The sequence below is a fragment of the Natrix helvetica genome (genome assembly GCF_964273705.1).
Source record: "Natrix helvetica genome assembly, chromosome: 4".
NCBI lineage: Eukaryota > Metazoa > Chordata > Lepidosauria > Squamata > Natricidae > Natrix > Natrix helvetica.
In genome coordinates this window covers 27,414,307-27,431,604 of record NC_138550.1, presented here as the reverse complement: position 1 = coordinate 27,431,604, position 17,298 = coordinate 27,414,307, and the positions used below count along the sequence as shown (strand labels likewise).

Below are 17,298 nucleotides of genomic sequence, written 5' to 3'. Positions count from 1 at the left end.
CTCTTCTGCTTATTGGACATTCCTATTCATCCAACATTGTCTCCTCATGAAGGGAATCAAATGGGCAGATGGAGAAGAGCATTTATTCTGCTATTTATTCTATGAACATGACAATTAGCCTGATCTCTATTCCACTATTTGCAGAATTTGAGTTTATCAACCTTCGGTGTCTCTTCACTGGCTTATCTTGCTCCCAAACAGCTTTTGGATATAATCCACAGCATTTGCCCTCCATGGTTCTTTGTCCTTCTACAGTTCTTTGTGCCCCCAAGAGAGGCAGGTAGCCGCTTAAAAGAACAACTGGCTTTGATCATGGCTGCATATAAATGGATATATTGACACCTTTGTTAAGGAAAGAGCAAAGCAAAAGATTTTCTTGGCCTTTATAAAGACAACTGCCATAAATAGAATACAAGTGATGGGAATGGGAACTTGTGAAGCTATCTTATACAGGAGTATAACATTGGTTAATAATATTAAGCTAAGTATACCAAATTATTAACCTTGAAAGAAACAAACCAGTGTTTATTAACTTTCCTGTATTACAAGGGTAGAACTGAGATTTTCAGCAAAATAATGAGTTCTGTCAGTGAACTAAAGCTATGCTTGAAAGTTCATCTCAGTATCAGGTGAGTCAGTTTATCCATTTACCAGTAAAAGAAGGAGAAGAACTTCTTCAGCTCTTCCATTCTCTCCTCGTGATACAGATTTAGTTAGCATTAATTTTTAAGTTACAGACAAGAATTGTAGCAATTTTAAAAGATGTTTTAGTGTGTTCAGATTTTAACATATACCGTATTTTTCGGAGTATAAGACACGCTTCCCCACCCCTCAAAAAGTGGGTGGAAATGTCTGTGTGTTATACAGTGAATATTGAGGTGGGAGGAGGGGGTTGGTGTGGCGCCGATCAGCTGTTCTAGAACGTGTGGTGACAGTGGCAAATGGGCCATGGCGGTGGTGGCAAACAGGCTGTGGCAAATAGCGGTGAATGGGCTGCTGCAAATGGGTCATGGCAGCAAATGGGCAGCACCAAATGGGTCGCGCCAAATAAGCCATACCAAACAGGCCGCGCCAAATGGGCAGATGAATACTGGATGAATGCTGGGAGGCAGAGGCAGATTTTTTTCCTTGTTTTCCTCCCCAAAAGCTAGGTGCGTCTTATAGTCCAGAGCATCTTATACTCCAAAAATAGGGTAAATAGATGCTTCTCAAGCTTATCTTTTATTCTGTTAGATGCAAAAATTCAGTTATAATATTAGAAGTATTGTTACCTAGTGAAAAATTCAGCAGTAAATATAACAGTTTATTTTTGCTTAAGACAGTGAATGGAAAACCAGATATGAAACCCAAGTAGAATTGAACAAAAAACTAGAAAGCCAGATTGAATTTCTTCAAGGAAAGATGGAGCATCTTGGTGGCAACCCAACAGGTATGGCTCTTGTTGTTACTATTTTGTCATGATAATTTTGACAAAGGTTTTCAATATTTGCATATTGTTTATCAATGGCTTATTTATTTTTCTTCTTTTTAGACAAACTGGCTTCTGTTCGCTCCTTCGAACAAATGCATACGGTAAGTAAATATATAGATAAGCATAGATATTTCTTAGACCATATCATGATTTGAGGCTGGCAGTTTTCTGACACAACTTAATTTTGGTGTGCACTGTTATTCAGTCAGTCAGTCAGCCAATCAATCACTTCATATTTTTCCAGCTTATTACTATTTATTTAATTAATATTAAATGTTATTGTACTGGAACATTATAACATTAAAAACCAACAAAAGAAAGCAACAAAAAGAATAAGTAAATAGATAATGGTGTCTAAGGACAATGTAACCAAATGCATACAACAGTCATATTAAAAATCACATTGGTAGGCTCATCCAAACTCCAGGCCTCAGGAACATACAGGTCTTTACGGATTTAGAAAATTCCAGAAGGGAGCCAAGTGAATGAAGTAATTATAATACCACAATAAGCTTCCATCAAGGGCTCAAAGGATCCATATTTACTGTGTGTTTTCAAAGATGTTTCATTGCTCTTTATGGTATAGTCATCACTGTGATCAATATGCTCAATAGAGCAACAGAATAATAGAAAAGACAGTAATAATGCTCGCAGAGGAAAGGTTTAGAATATAAATTTGTGTGTTTGTACTTTAAAAGTGAAGGCAGATAAATAGTTTTGTTATAGAGAGGTGCATGAACCAGAAATATGTTTTGTTTCATGCACAAAAGAAATATGTAGCAAATTGAAAGTCTGGTCAAACTATTTGAAGAGGGGCAAACTTTGATCATACTGAAACATGGAATGTTTTGTTTGTTCTGGGTTTTGTCTGAGTGGACCTCAGAAATGTTCTATGGATGAGTAGGGGCTATGCACCAGTCCAACCAATCCTTCCAGTGGCTTACCTACTTGCTGCCACATTTGAATTTAAGCATGGTCTACTTGACTGATCCATCTATCATTTTCCCATCTTCCAAGTCCCTTCCTTCTTTGTAGCTACTTCTTCACTGATCTTCCCAACAAATGTCTTCTGCTTCTCATTAATCACAATGACATAGCATCATCCATGGCCTTGTGCTTTTCATGCTCTCTCTCACCTCAGAATACTTCTATCCAAAATATATGTATTTGAGAGAGGTATAGATCTACCCTGTTTCCCCCAAAATAAGACGTAACCGGAATATAAGTCCTAGCATGATTTTTCAGGATGCTTGAAATATAAGCCCTACCCACAAAATAAGCCCCAGTTAAGATTGTCAGCCCGATGGATACATTTAGTACCGTATTTTCCCAAAATAAGACCTAACCAGAAAATAAGATCTAATGCATCTTTTGGAGCAAAAAATAATATACGACCCAGTCTTATTTTGGGGGGAACATGGTAAACCAAACCAAACATGTATGTTTCAATCTGGCCACATACCACTGGGTACTGTCTGTTCCATATGTAGAATATTTTATGCATAGTAAAAATTTCAATCAAAAACTTACCAAATTTCATTGTTTAATTGGAGAAACTAAGTGTCTTTTCTAGTTAGATTGAGGCTTTTAAAGGTTTCAGAACATTTAAATATTCCTGAGTTGTGTTTGTCTTGTTTCAGAATACCTGGACACAAACATTTTTTTAAAAACTCAACATTTTTCTCTTAAAACTTTCTGAAAGTTCTTCAGGCTTCTTGTGTGAACAATTTTATAACAGAAGGAAATTATTTTAATTGTTACTTACTATTATTCATAGTAGAATAATGGCATCAGAATAAACTTTCTGTAAAAATTGGTTCCCCCACATTTTGGTTTTCTCATAATGTCCAAATGTGCTGGATATCTTCCCAGCAATGTGGAGTGGAACAGATAAACATGCATTCAAGAACACAAGACTTTCTGATTACAGAAAAATTGAGAAGCCATTGCAAAAGGTTTGCAGCCATTGTTGTAATTCAAATATTAGTTCTATTTATACTGCAAACAATACTGAAATTCTTAAGCTCTTTTTTCTGCCCTTCTTTGTAAAAAAAAACTACAAGTGACTCTTTTATGGGACAGAGACAGTTTCTATTCGTTTGTTATTTTGGAAATGGCCAGATTAAGTATCAAGTAATTTGCTTTCATAGTGTCGCAACTTGCTCTCTTAAAAACCATTTTGGGTATTTCCACAGATATTTTACCTGCAAAAGTCAATATTCTTTGTTTAAACAAAAATGAATGCGTTTAAGGCACCATTGGGTTAAGCATACTTGAATCAACATACAATTCTTTAATGATAATGAAAAGTCTTGGATGATAAATAAGGAAGCAGATTGCAAAAGGTCATGATTGCTGTTTACTTTAAGAAGGCAGCCTCTTTTTAAAAAAATTCCATGTGTCTTAGACTGTTGATTCTTAAGTAAACTTTTATTTCTAAGGACATCCTTTCAACTTGTTTTCTTCTAAAAGTGTAATGGAGTAGGAATCTAGAAGTATGGTTCAAGTCAATGGAAAATAATTGATAGGCATAATAGATGTGCAGAATTTGATTTGCCTGTTCAGGTTGGATGGTGGCATCGCTCTGTGCTAGTATCAAGGGCAATTCAAGGCCATTCTTATTGTGAACTACATCTAATGGGAAAGTTATTTCATGCCCCATATGTTTTATTTTATAGAGACTAATTATCACGCAATCATATTGCAATCCATTGAAGCATGCTTTGTTGTATTATAAATGTTGCTATAATTAAGAAAGATTGCGGGAAATGTGTAAAATATTCTTCTGGAATTAAATTTGTAGCAGAGGAAACTAATCTTTTACAACATGTTGCTTATAATAGAAAAACTTAATGGAGGAAGACTGGTATATAAACAAATTATTGCATTGTTTTTAGGGACACTATTTCAATAGCACCATCTTCAAAACGTTCTTATCCAAAATTGCTGGAGAAGTTGGGTGTATGATATAAATATTATCATAATTTATTGCTTTCTATAAGGCTAGATCTCATAAATCCTTTGTACAGAATCTGGATGTCAGGGAGGAGAATGACTAAGATAATAATACTAATGCCACCAAATATAAGGGTGTGTTTTCTTTGTACATAAATACATAAATCATTTTATTTCACTATGAGTTTGCTGTGTAAATTAGAGGTAAATGTGTAAGAATTTCCTTAGATAGAATTGGTTAGCCCAGTCTTGATTGATACTACTCCTTTAAGCATATGTGCATGCCCTATTCCAGTGATGGCGAACCTATGGCATGCGTGCCACAGGTATGCGTGCACTGGCCAGCTGAGTTCACCGTTTTTAAAAGCCATTTTTTCGCCCTCCCCAGGCTCCAGAGGCTTTATAGGAGCCTGGGGAGGGCGAAAAGAGCCCCCCCCCGGAGGCCCTCCGGAGGCTTCAGGGACTGTCTGGAGGCTTCCCTGAAGCCTTCGGAACGCTCAAAATGACCGTCCGGACAGTCCCTGAAGCCTTCGGAGCGCTCAAAACGACCCTCTGAGCAAACCGGAAATGACTTCCGGTTTGCTCACAGGGTCGTTTTGAGCGCTCCGAAGGCGTCAGGGAAGCCTCCAGACGGTTCCTGAAGCCTTCGGAGCGCTTAAAATGACCCTCCGAGCAAACTGGACACACATTCCCCCGCCCCGCCCCCATAAAAGTGTGGAAATGTTGGTGCGTCTTATACACGGAATACAGCCATTTTTGGCCTCCCAAAGCCACAAAAATGTTTACGAAAAACAGGCCATTTTTCGCAAAGACAGAGGCATTTTTGCCTTCCCGCAGCCCCCAAAAGCACTCTGCATGCTTCAGCAGGGCTGGGGGAAGGCAAAAATGCCCCCGTTTTTGTGGTAAATGGCCCATTTTCTGCAAAAACAGGGACATTTTTGCCTTCCCCCTGCCCTGCTGAAGCCTGCAGAGTGCTCCTGGGTGCTGGGGAGGACAAACACTTTTTTTTCTTACCACCTCTTTGAAATCTTGGTGTGTTTTTCATTCCATAATGCAGTGCACGACCCCCCAGTGAGCATGTGCGCACAACAGGTGCGACCCCCCCCCCCATTTTACATGCTTTTTTCACCCTCCCCAGGCTCCAGAGGCTTTATAGGAGCCTGGGGAGGGCGAAAACGAAGTCACTTCCGGTTTGCTCGGAGGGTCATTTTAAGCGTTCCGAAGGCTTCAGGGAAGCCTCCGGACGGTCCCTGAAGCCTCCGGAGGGAGCGGGGGGGGCTCCTTTCGCCCTCCCCAGGCTCCTATAAAGCCTCTGGAGCCTGGGGAGGGTGAAAAAAGCATGTAAAAATGTGGGGTCGCGTCTGTTGTGCGCGCATGCGCACTGGGGGGTCGTGCATTGCATTATGGATGCGGCATGCCCCCCCTGCGCTCCCCCCACTTGTGGCACGCGAGCCAAAAAAGGTTCGCCATCGCTGCCCTATTCATTCAATGTTTTTAGACTGATTATAACCTGACAATTAGATTTCAGTGGTTAATCTCCACGTATCTGACACAGGTGTTTTTTTTACTTATATCCAAGTAAGTGGGCTTCAAAAGGGAAGAAAACCATAACAATCACACATGTCCTTAGGCAATACACATGCACTCAGAGGCTAATATTGCTTACTACTTCATTCTTTCCCTCTTCTATTGCACCTTCTACTTTTCCTCCAGCTACTACAGTGGTTCCTCCAGCTAGAGAACAGTATCTCTTCATATTTGCATTAGAGACATATATACCTCCTTCCATCTCTTCCAAACACCATCACTCCCAGCTGCCTCGTTGTTCAGCTTTTATAGCCAACACTTTTTGTGCTGGCTAGGGTGAGGACTTGAAGGGACAGGACAATAGCAGGACAGGTGCTAGCCACTTTGTAAGCAGTCTGCCTTCTGACATGTCTATTAAAAGACTCTCTTCTTCGGCAATATTCTTTAAATTACATGGGAGGGTGGAAGGTTTTGAAATAGGGTGTAGAGTTTAGTTAGGAGGGACAAAGTACTGTTTTTTTCGGACTATAAGACTGAAAAACACACCAAGATTTCGAAGAGGTAGTAAGAAAAAAAAGTGTTTGTCCTCCCCAGCACCCAGGAGCACTCTGCAGGCTTCAGCAGGGCTGGGGGAAGGCAAAAATGTCCCTGTTTTTGCAGAAAATGGGCCATTTACCACAAAAATGGGGGCATTTTTGCCTTCCCCCAGCCCTGCTGAAGCATGCAGAGTGCTTTTGGGGGCTGGGGGAAGGCAAAAATGCCTCTGTCTTTGCGAAAAATGGCCTGTTTTTCGCAAACATTTGTGTGGCTTTGGGAGGCCAAAAATGGCTGTATTCCGTGTATAAGACGCACCAACATTTCCACACTTTTTTGGGGGGGGGGGGGCGGGAGAATGTGCGTCTTATACTCCGAAAAATACAGTATATGCAAACTGGGCAGTCTTGATTAGATACTACTGTTGGCTAGATTAAATCTGCGTTCCCTACACAGTACGGAGGCTCTGTATTTTTCAGAGTCATTGGAAAAAATACATTATTTTTCACTTTAGGTATGAGATGGCAAACTTAAATTTACCTTTCCGGAATACCTTGTTTGTCTCATTAGCCAGTGGATTGTAATGGTTATTCATTCTGCATTCCATTTCTGAGACCATATAATAAATAGGATTTCTATGTCCACTTTTTCGTGTGTCATATTTGTGCTGGGGAAAACTGTTTGGATCCTCCCTGAGCAGATATATGCTTCAATATGCCAAACAAGACTTTGCTTCAAGTATAAGTGACAAAAAACTCCAAGGCTAAAGTAATAAGTAGTGTTCTGTTAATATATTGAATATACGGTAGTCATTTTATTATACAAGCAGTTATTCAAATTGCATTGAATACTCTTTCTGGCATCTAAAGGGCTTGGCATCTGGCATTTTTTCCAGCTTTCTCCCACTCTTCATCTAAGACTGTAAACCATAGGCAAACATGATTTGAACAGATGCAGCATTTCCCCATCATGATTTTATTCCTGGGTATTTAACGTTTTGCTTGGTACTGAATTTTTGAATGCTGTTTATAAATCTTCATTGATGCAATAAAGATACTGCTTAATATAGAATTCTATTTTTTTGTAAAGCTTATGCAATCCACCAGGGGGCACATTGGATTTACAATAAATATGTACCAGACTTTAGAGGAGTCTTTTATCTCTTTGATAGGTTGGATATACAGTGCCACGATCAAGTTGGGCAACATTAAACATTCCACTCTCCCACAGGTCTTGGTGAAAGTAATGGGATTTGAAATACGTTTCTATTAGCTGTACTGTGCCTATTCTGTTTTTGAGTTTCATGTTTAGAGAAACTCCCTTTTTACATGCATACGTACAAAGCCAGCAGGCTGTTTCCTTTTGGAATAAGGAACATTATGCAAATTACAAAAAAAGGAATATTAAATAGTGAATTGTAGGAATGTAGGTATGAGTTAAAGAAAGGAAATATAGTTAAATCTACTTTATGCCACTATATTGCTCCATTCCTTTCTATCTTTGCAAATTTTGCTTTGACCATACACCACTTAATATATTACCTCTTGTTCTTTAAACTTCCTTAATGTTTTTGAGCATTTATCAATTCTAACTAACCATGGTCTTCCTGGTTTACCTTACACATTCATTCTTCCTATATTTGTTTGGTATAGTTCAATCCTCATTTTATTCTTTCTGTGTGGCAAATCAATACTTATTTTGTGCTGAACATTTAATTTGACATTTAAGCCACATTGATTCAAAATCCATACACCCTTGACTATATTGCTCCTTGTTTGACTGAACATGCTTCTTAAGTATCAGTTTCTCATTGCACCTGACTTCTGTGGTTTTTCTTCATAAATCTGTCTCTCATTTCCAAAACAAAATGCCCAAAAGCATGCTTGTCTATATATTTATTTCCATTTCTTTCAAAATTGGCTAATTTTTCACATACATTATGATTGTTTTTCTATCAGCATTTGCCTATCTTAGCATTTATCCATCTGTTTCCCCATCTTTAATAAATGTCCTGCCAGGGAATAAAACTTCATCTATTTATATTGATTATTCACCACCTTACAATTGTTAATTTCATTTTCCTATCAAACACAACCACATTTGTTACATCTATTTTAAGATCCAGAATCCTCATTGAACAATACTGTGTCTAACCTTCACTTGAAAAGTACTCACACATATATGTGCCCACCCAACCACTTTTAATGTCACTACAAACACTCCTTATATATCCATTAAACCAGGCAACACAAATTGTGAGGTTTATAGGTAATCCTCTAGTTATGGAGGCTGCTCATCAAAGTCATAACTTGTGACAGTTGTATTTTTTGTGGCTGTAAGCAAATGCTGCAGTCATAAAGCAACTGCTGTGGTTGTTAAGTGCACACTGTGGTTGTAAAATGAACCATTGGTTCACGGTGGATGAGGTTTTGCTGAAAACCAGGAAGTAAATGCTGTTTTTTTGGCAAAACTGTTGTAAAATGTGACTGTGGGGCGCTTCTAATTAATATGAATGCAGTCCAATTGCCAAGTGCCCATAGTGTAGTCATGTGACCGCAAGAGGAAGGGCAGCCATTCAAACTTTGAATCCAGGTCTTTAGTATCACCTAGATGAATGTGTCGGCATTTCAAATAGTTGCTAAGCGATTAATCATAAGCTGAGGACTATCTATATCTCCTTTGGAGAAGAGCAGACAGAGTCAAGTGGAGTCATGAAAAACATCTTATTTAATAAATACGCCTTTCTCAAAGTTTAATTGCATTATTTTCATTATTCATTTTGGTTCATTTTGGTACTTAGAGTTTTAGGGGAGTTGTGTACATTAAGATTACACTAAAGGGAGGTGTTAACAGCAAAAGGTTTAGGAATCTCTGATTTAAAAATCATATGAACATCACATAACCATATCTTAATCTCTATTAAATCCTAAACATATTATGTATTCTCAGCAAACTTTACATTCATCATATCAGTGGTGGGTTGCAGACGGTACGCCCCGGTATGGGCATACCGGAGCCAGCCCGGAGCACCAGATACCATTCTGGTACGGTGCTCTGGAGGGCCCGCCCGCCCGCCCGAACTCCTTACTGGTGTTTAAAGGCTTCTGTGCTTCCGCGCAGGCACATGGCACGTACAGCACCTGTGTGATGCTCCGCGGAGCAGCTGGAGCGTTGCAGAGGCACTAAGACGCATGTGCGTGCGTGGATGCCGCCGGCCACGTTCCAACCGTACCAGTTGGAACGGGATTTACAACCCACCACTGCATCATATATAACACTTGCTACATTCATTAACTACCCTGTATTTCATATTCACACAAAACCTTCCACAATTCAATTACTACCATATATTATTCCATATAAATACAGTAAACAAACTTTCTCATAACAATTATTACATGAATAATAAACCTTATTATAATTTTAAATAATATTTCTTTTTGTTTTGGTGGCAAAATTCCAGCATCTCTATTCCTTTCTTTTCATTTAGAATTCCTAATATATAATACCTTGAATATCTAAGTGCTGACATGATAGAAGAAATATTGGCCTTAGTATCAAACTGTATTAAACTAAAGATTGTCTATTCATATGTAAGGAAGGGACAATGTTCCATCTCTGACTTTTTCATTTTAATTCACATGTCATGTTAAATGAAATAAAATTTTATTGTACCTTTTTTCCCCTCCCCAAACACATGAAAGTCAAATTTGCAGTCATATATGGGGAACTCTTTAAATTGTATTTTGAATTTTAGGGGCAATGTTAACCATAATTAATTAAGAAATGGTGCTTATATTGCCAGTTGTGAAATATACTGCATTATTAAAGGTATAATTACTGCATTAAGAATATAATTACTGTATGGGAGGGTTATTTATTATTTATTCACTTATTAAATAATTTATATGGCTGTCCCTCTCAAAGCAGTAACTCTTATGGTGTACAAAGATTAAAAATTTCTTTGTTAAAAATGATAGCCCAGATTTTATGATGTTTTCCAATCATAAAATCATATCAATAATAGGCACTCCTGGCCCAAATGCTTGGAGAAACTTCCAAGTCTTCAGAGCTTAAAAAAAAGCAAACAGTCAAGACTATTGGATCTCTAGGAGATGCTGTTCCACATGACAGGGTCTTTCACATAGAAAACTCCATTCCGGGGTCAAACAAAATGAGTCAGAGGTGGTATTCAGCCAGTTCTGACGGTTCTGGTGTACTGGTAGCGGAAATTTTGAGTAGTTCGGAGAACCAGCAAATACCATCTCTGGCTGGCTCCGCCCCCATCTATTTGCTGCCTCCCGAGTCCCAGCTGATTGGCTGGGTCTTCTTCTGTTGCCTTGTACAGGAGAACGGAGTTGGAAGGCAGGGTAGTGGGTTGGGGAGGGAATAGGGATTTTACAGTATCCTTGCCCTGGAGGGGGTGGAAATGAGGATTCTGCAGTATACTTCCCTTGCCACGCCTACCACACCACACCCACAGAACTGATAGTAAAAAATTTTGAATTCCACCACTGAAGATGACATTGTTTAATAGAGGAATCTGGAGCTCTTCCTTCTGTACTAGATCTGGTAGGCTGAGTAGAAACCATGGGAGAAAGGGTCCTGTTGATAGTTTGGCCTTCTTAACCTTTTATGCCATAGACCATTTGAATGTCTGGTAAAACCTATAGATGTCTTCTCAGAAAAATGTATTCAAATGCATACCGTAAATGCATAGACACCAATTATGTTCATATATATGTTGTTGGAAAGGGTATTAAAGCTTCCATAGTTTGCTTTACAAGGCAAATACAAACTTTTATCAAAGTACACCAGAATACTCTAAAATTAAATGTCAGCAGGTAATGAATATAAAGTTGTATATTTTTTTCCTCATTGCAAGTGTCGATCCCCTGAAATGTATCAATCTTAATTGTCCCAAAGGTGCTTTTTATCAAGAGGCTACTGGACTTCCTGGTTTTTCTTTGAAGACATTTCGCTTCTCATCCAAAATGAGAATGGATAACTGAGAATTCCATAAACATTTATTGACCTTAATCTACCAGGTTAAGAACCTGTGCGGTATCGGTTTAAGAAGTAGAATTATGAGAGACTAGGTGAAAGCTAGGAAAGGAATGGAAGAGAGTAAAGACAATTCAGCCAAAGTGGGAAAAATCTGGGATGAATGAAGCATTTCAACAAATTCAGAGAATCTGTCTTAATTAACTCATTGCAAATGAAAAATTCCTATTAGAATTTCCAAGATTTCTTTATTTATCTCAAACAAGCATTAAAGATAACTTACTGAACTCACTGTAGTTCTAGTTTTTTTGGTCTTGCCCAGCTGTGTGATGCTTCATAAGAAACTTCATTCAGCAGAGAATTGCTGAACATTTATTAAGCAGCTTCATGAAATGATGAAATCCTATTCGGTCATGTTGTAAACATAAACCTGTAACTAAGGTCAGAACATTTTATGCTATTATTTGCATAGTTCCCAGTTCTGAACTGTGAGACTTCACATCAGGCAAGTATAAATCTTTGGTTTCAGAACTTGAGTCCTGCATTCAGGAACTAAAACTAACTGCAGAAGATTCAATAACTTGATAACTCAGGGGTGTCAAACTCAAGGGCTGTAGGCCGGATCTGTCCCATGGGGTGCTTAGATCTGGCCCGCAGAGCCTCCCTAGAAACCGCAAAGGATTGGCCCACAGTGTCTCTGCCAGTGAAAATGGAGCTCAGGAGGGCCTCAGGCAGCCCTCCTGAACTACGTTTTCGCTGGCCGAGGCTTATAGGAAGCTGTCGCAGCTGAAAACAGCTCAGGAGCCCGTTTTCGCTGGCAAAGCGCTCGGGCCAACTACAGGAACCCCCAACACCAGTGATGTCAAGCTGGCCACACCCACCCTAGCCCACCAAGGTCAAACAACCCTGATGCAGCCATCAATGAAAGCGAGTTTGACACCCCTGTGATAACTGATAGATGCCTCTTTTTTTTTGAAAATGGGGACAAAAACACATAACTCTTCTAAATAAGATTTATTTAGAAATCAAATCAATCTTCCTCTGATTTGAATTGATGTTGCCTTCTTTGTATTCTCTTGTAATGTTGGGGTGCTTTTCTTAATGAGGTATGCTTTATTTTGTACATTTTCTCTGTCAACTGCCAAAAGTTTGAATTGTGGCGGCATAGAATATGTTTAATAAATAGAAAAAATATATGCATAGTCTGCCTGAAAAATACAGAAATCAAGCTCTCTGTATGTGTCCAGCCAGCCAGCCCACTGGTAAGATTTCCCTGTGGTTGCAAATAAATAAAATAATCAAATTTAGAAACTGCCAATTTTACTCCTAAGTCTTAAATCATCTTTCCGTCTTGTCCTTCTAAGACTTTTCCTAGCCTTGACATTGAAACTTCTCAGGGTGTATACAACAATTATCTCAATGCTGGTTCTATTTGCCATCTTTAAGCCTTAACACCATCTCTGATATGTCTGTATTTGGGGAAAGAAATCACTATAATTAAGACAGTCCTATAATATTCTATCATATTTAACATTCCATTCACCACATTTTTTTACAGATAGACACAGTGCTGTGTCTCCAGATTTTGAGTCCCAGTGCAATACTCATGGAAAACATGTGCTTAGCATTATATGCCAGAATCCTTGTCCCAACTTATTTATTTATTAGATTCATTTAATTATTAATAAGGAAGCCAGTATGTGCAAAGTGAAGCACCAGCTTGAAATGTAATCTTTAGTTACAAGGATGTCTCTGGGCTCCACGTAAACTCATTATTTGTAATTAAGTATATACTGTGTTCTGTGCTTTATTTGGAATAGTTCCCTGTAGAAAAATTTCCTTCAATTTTTTTCTATCAATTTTCATTTTATTCAATGGAAAGGAATTTGCTTTCAAAGTTCTTTCACAGGAGAAGATAATTTTGATGAAATGTGGGTGGAAGGTAATATTTGGACATTGACTTAGTAAAAGGTTGCCAACAGTATATTTGTGTGAGAGAAAGTTCTCCCTACGTCTTCCTGGCTTCCTGTAAATCTTAAGGGCTTTTCGGATGATGAAATGCAGGCAGGAAGGGGTGAGGGGCATCAGTGTAGTGGAAAGATTAATAACTGACAAGAACAGCAATAGCATTTGCTGCCTCTCACAACAATTCTCTGAGCTCAGAAATATTACCCAGACAATTCTGAAAGCAAGCACCCTGAGAATCAGGCCAAAAAAAAAAAAATCAGGTTTCTTTTATTGGCCAAGAAAACTTTTGAAAAATCATTAAACAGATTTCAGCAGTGTTGAAACTGTGCTTCATATCCAAAAATAAACCTATTTGTTAAGATGATAGAGAATACTTGGAAATGATGGTTGAAAGCAATCTTGCCAATTTGTTTTCTGGTGTTTTGTGAATGTCTAGGCCAGGGATGTCAAACTTGTGGCATCACATTGTTTTCATGTGATGTATTATGACTTTTTCCCCTTCACTAAAATGGCGGTAGGCATGGCCAGCGCGTGATGCATCCGGCCCACAGGCTGCAAGTGTGACATCCCTGGTCCAGGTCTATCATGGCAGTCATTTAATGAGCCTGTCATAACAGACATTCAAAATTCTGAAGGAGACTCCGGATAAAGAGAAGGTATGTTGCAGATCCCGATGGTTGAAGAATTACATTGGGAAGGTTTAGGAAGAAACCCTTCTTCGCAGTTGCCCCTGCTGTTGCCCTTCCCTTTGGAGCATTCTTCCCCAGCTCTCCTTTTGGAAAGGTTTTAAAACATGGCACTATTGTCTTGCTTGAGGCTCACAGGGGAGCATGCTGGCTAGCACCCTGAAGGCTCCCCCCATTTTAATGTTGAATTTTGACAATCTTTGCCACTTTTTAGAATTTATATACAGTTTTTATGTTTTAGCAGTTTACTTGTATGTTGCTTAGAGTCCCTCTGAAGGAGATAGATGGTTTCTAAAATGACGGATGGACGGACGGACAGACAGACACAAAAAAAATACTGAGGATCCCCGTTGTGGTTAGATTTTCATTTCAACTCTTAGCTTTGTCTCCACATTGCTAAAAGAGCAGGTTCTCTTAACGTCAGTTTCTCAAACCTTGTTTCATTCCCTTTGTTTTTTATACCTAGACTAGGTTGCATCAAATTTAGATGACTACCCGATGGCGTATCTTTGCTAACAATGGCTGCCTGCATTGGTATCTGTGAGGTTTTTTTAAATCTTGTTTTCTTTAGAAAATAAGTGTTGCAATCGTTATTCCTCTGAATATTAAACAGTCCTTTAGCAGTCATTTTTCAGATCTCAATTAATGAAAATGCAGGTTCGCTAACCATTTTGGGCATTGTTTTAGAGTATTTGTGAAATAGAGGTCTATAATTTGTCAACCTCTAAAATATTGACGTGTATTCGTTTAGCTCCTGGCCCATTAAGTTTCTTTTGGCTTTATTTAACAGCTGTAAGTAAAATGATCAGAAATTCATAATGTATAGTGCATCTTTTCAAAATCCCTTGTGCTTCTGACCATTTTTAATTCTTTAAAGAAATCTTTTTTAAAATTTTGGAGGTCGGATCTCCCTCAAGTGGCATTCGTGTTGCCAGCCCATTTTAAAAGAGTTGTCTGTCCTCAAAGAACATGTTTATTGGGTACATCATATTGGCACAGCTGGCGAAAACCAACTCTTAAAAGTTCCCGTGGTTTTCACCTAATTAAAAGAGCAAAGGTCCCCTCTCCCAGATGTCACCAGTCACATTGTCCAATGAAAATAGCTGGCAAGGCTGCTCAGTCACTCCTCTCCTCCTTCCACAGAAACCTGTTAAGATGACCTTGTTTCCCACAGGAAAACTTTGTTTTTGACAGTTAACCAGTCTATTTACTATACTCCCTCCCCTCCCTTCCCCCTCTCAGGGTTCATGGTAATTATGAAGCAGCAAAAGATGGCTTCAGCCAGATTCACTTCAGAGTTGACAACAGTATCTTCTCTCCTCCCCTGTCCTCCCTTTCTTTCTTTTTTGTCCTTAACTTTGTATCACAATTTGCAAATAGTGAGATTTTAATCTATATTATTGAAGAGCTACATTGTACTGCTGTACAGCTTCCCCCAATTTGATGCCGTCCATTTATATTGGACATCAGCTTCCATAATACTCCAAGCAAACATGGCAATGTTGAAGGCATGAGATGCAATGGCTGACCTTAATACAGAACAATGTTCACTGCAGAATTTGATACGTTTTGCTATTTATAGTAACTTTCCTACCTTAGGCACAATTTGCTTAATGATTGTTGACAAAATATTTTGGGCAACAGAATTCTACTCTACGTATTTCAATAATTTCATTTTGGCTAATGTATCAAATATTTGTTTGGATTGCAATGATGTTCATCTTCTCAGAACGTAGACATGCCAAGGTTGGCAAGGGCACTGCCCTGATTGATACCTGTCTTACTTCTGATGGGAATCAGAAGGAGAGTATTAGCAGATGCCAAGGGATTGGGAAGTTTCTGTGGAATACTGTAAAATGGAAATATTTTATTTTATTCAAGAGATTTATTTATAATTGGTTGAGACTTCAGTTTATTATAAGTAAAAAAAAAGCTTTGTATATTTCCATGATGTATATTACTTCCTTAATTCTAGAGGATTAAAATTAATATCTTGCTGTAAATTGTAGGAAAACTCTTGAAAACTGTGGATCTGGTGTCAGTTTCCTAACATCTAAATCATTGGGGGATTTATTGCAATATGTCAGCATCTTTTTAAGTAATATGCCATTTCTGTCTACATCACTATAAATTCTCCTTTGTGATTTTTAGCCATTTTGTTATCTTATGGAAGGTTCAGCTATAGACAGAGTTCTTTCATAGAAAGTATAAACAACTCACAAGTAATGTATATTCTATGTTCATTTCATATATAACATTGAAATTGTGAAGGGTTGTGCGATAATCTTTCTGCTGAGATTTAGAATGCCCGTTGACTTTGAAATAAATCCTCCTGTATTCAGTGGAGCCTATTCTCATGTTTATTTGGAAATAAACTGAGTCAACTCAGTAGTACTTATTTCTGAGTAGATATACACTTTTTATTACCATTGTGGTAAAATGGTTATCATAGTGTCTATAGCAATGATGGCAAACCTTTTCGGTCATGTGCGTGCGTGCTCGTCGGGGCCACACTCCTGAAAAGCCAAACTTCCGGGTTCTAGTGCGCATGTGCACCCGACAATGAACTCACTGGCATGCATGCGCAAGCTGGTTTTTGGCACTGCCGTGCATACAAAGGGATCGTGGTCCGGAAAAGCCAAACGTCCGAGGCATGCGCACCCAACAGTCAGCTGGCCTCCGTTCATATACACACCAGTTTTTGACACTGCTGCGCGCACAAAGGACAGCTGATCATCATGCATGCATGTGTGCCAGAAACCCGGATGACAAAACAGACAAGGCCACGCGTGCCAGGCGACATGGCTTTGTGTGCCACTTTCGGCACATGTGCCACCGGTTCACCATCACGGGTCTATAGTGAGTACAGTCAGAAGGGCAGTAGTTCCTTCTGTTTAACCGTTTGCAAAACAAACTCTGGTAGTAATCAAGCTAGTATACTGCTTTTTCAAGATTTGAGTTTTGTGTGGGTGTGTAAATCTCCAGGTTACATTTCATCAGAACAGATCATGATCAAATTTGTTTCAGATCACGAATTGTTGACAAATCATAATTTAAATAAAACAGAATTTCCTGAAATTGCACAAATTAGGGACTGTTGGGAAATATTTTTTTTTTCCTGAAGTCTGTGTCTTATTCAAACTGCAATATTTC

General features: G+C 38.7%; 1 protein-coding gene across 2 annotated transcripts in view; it reads left to right on the top strand.

Annotated features, from left to right (window-relative positions):
- Positions 1–17,298, top strand: part of LOC309390524 (coiled-coil domain-containing protein 169-like) — a 34,208-nt gene that overhangs the window by 4,172 nt on the left and 12,738 nt on the right. For both annotated transcript variants that reach the window (XM_081949928.1, XM_081949927.1), the window contains exons 3-4: positions 1,319–1,429; positions 1,532–1,572. In XM_081949928.1, coding sequence (XP_081806054.1) covers positions 1,319–1,429; positions 1,532–1,572 — 152 coding nt within the window. The remainder of the gene's footprint in view (positions 1–1,318; positions 1,430–1,531; positions 1,573–17,298) is intronic.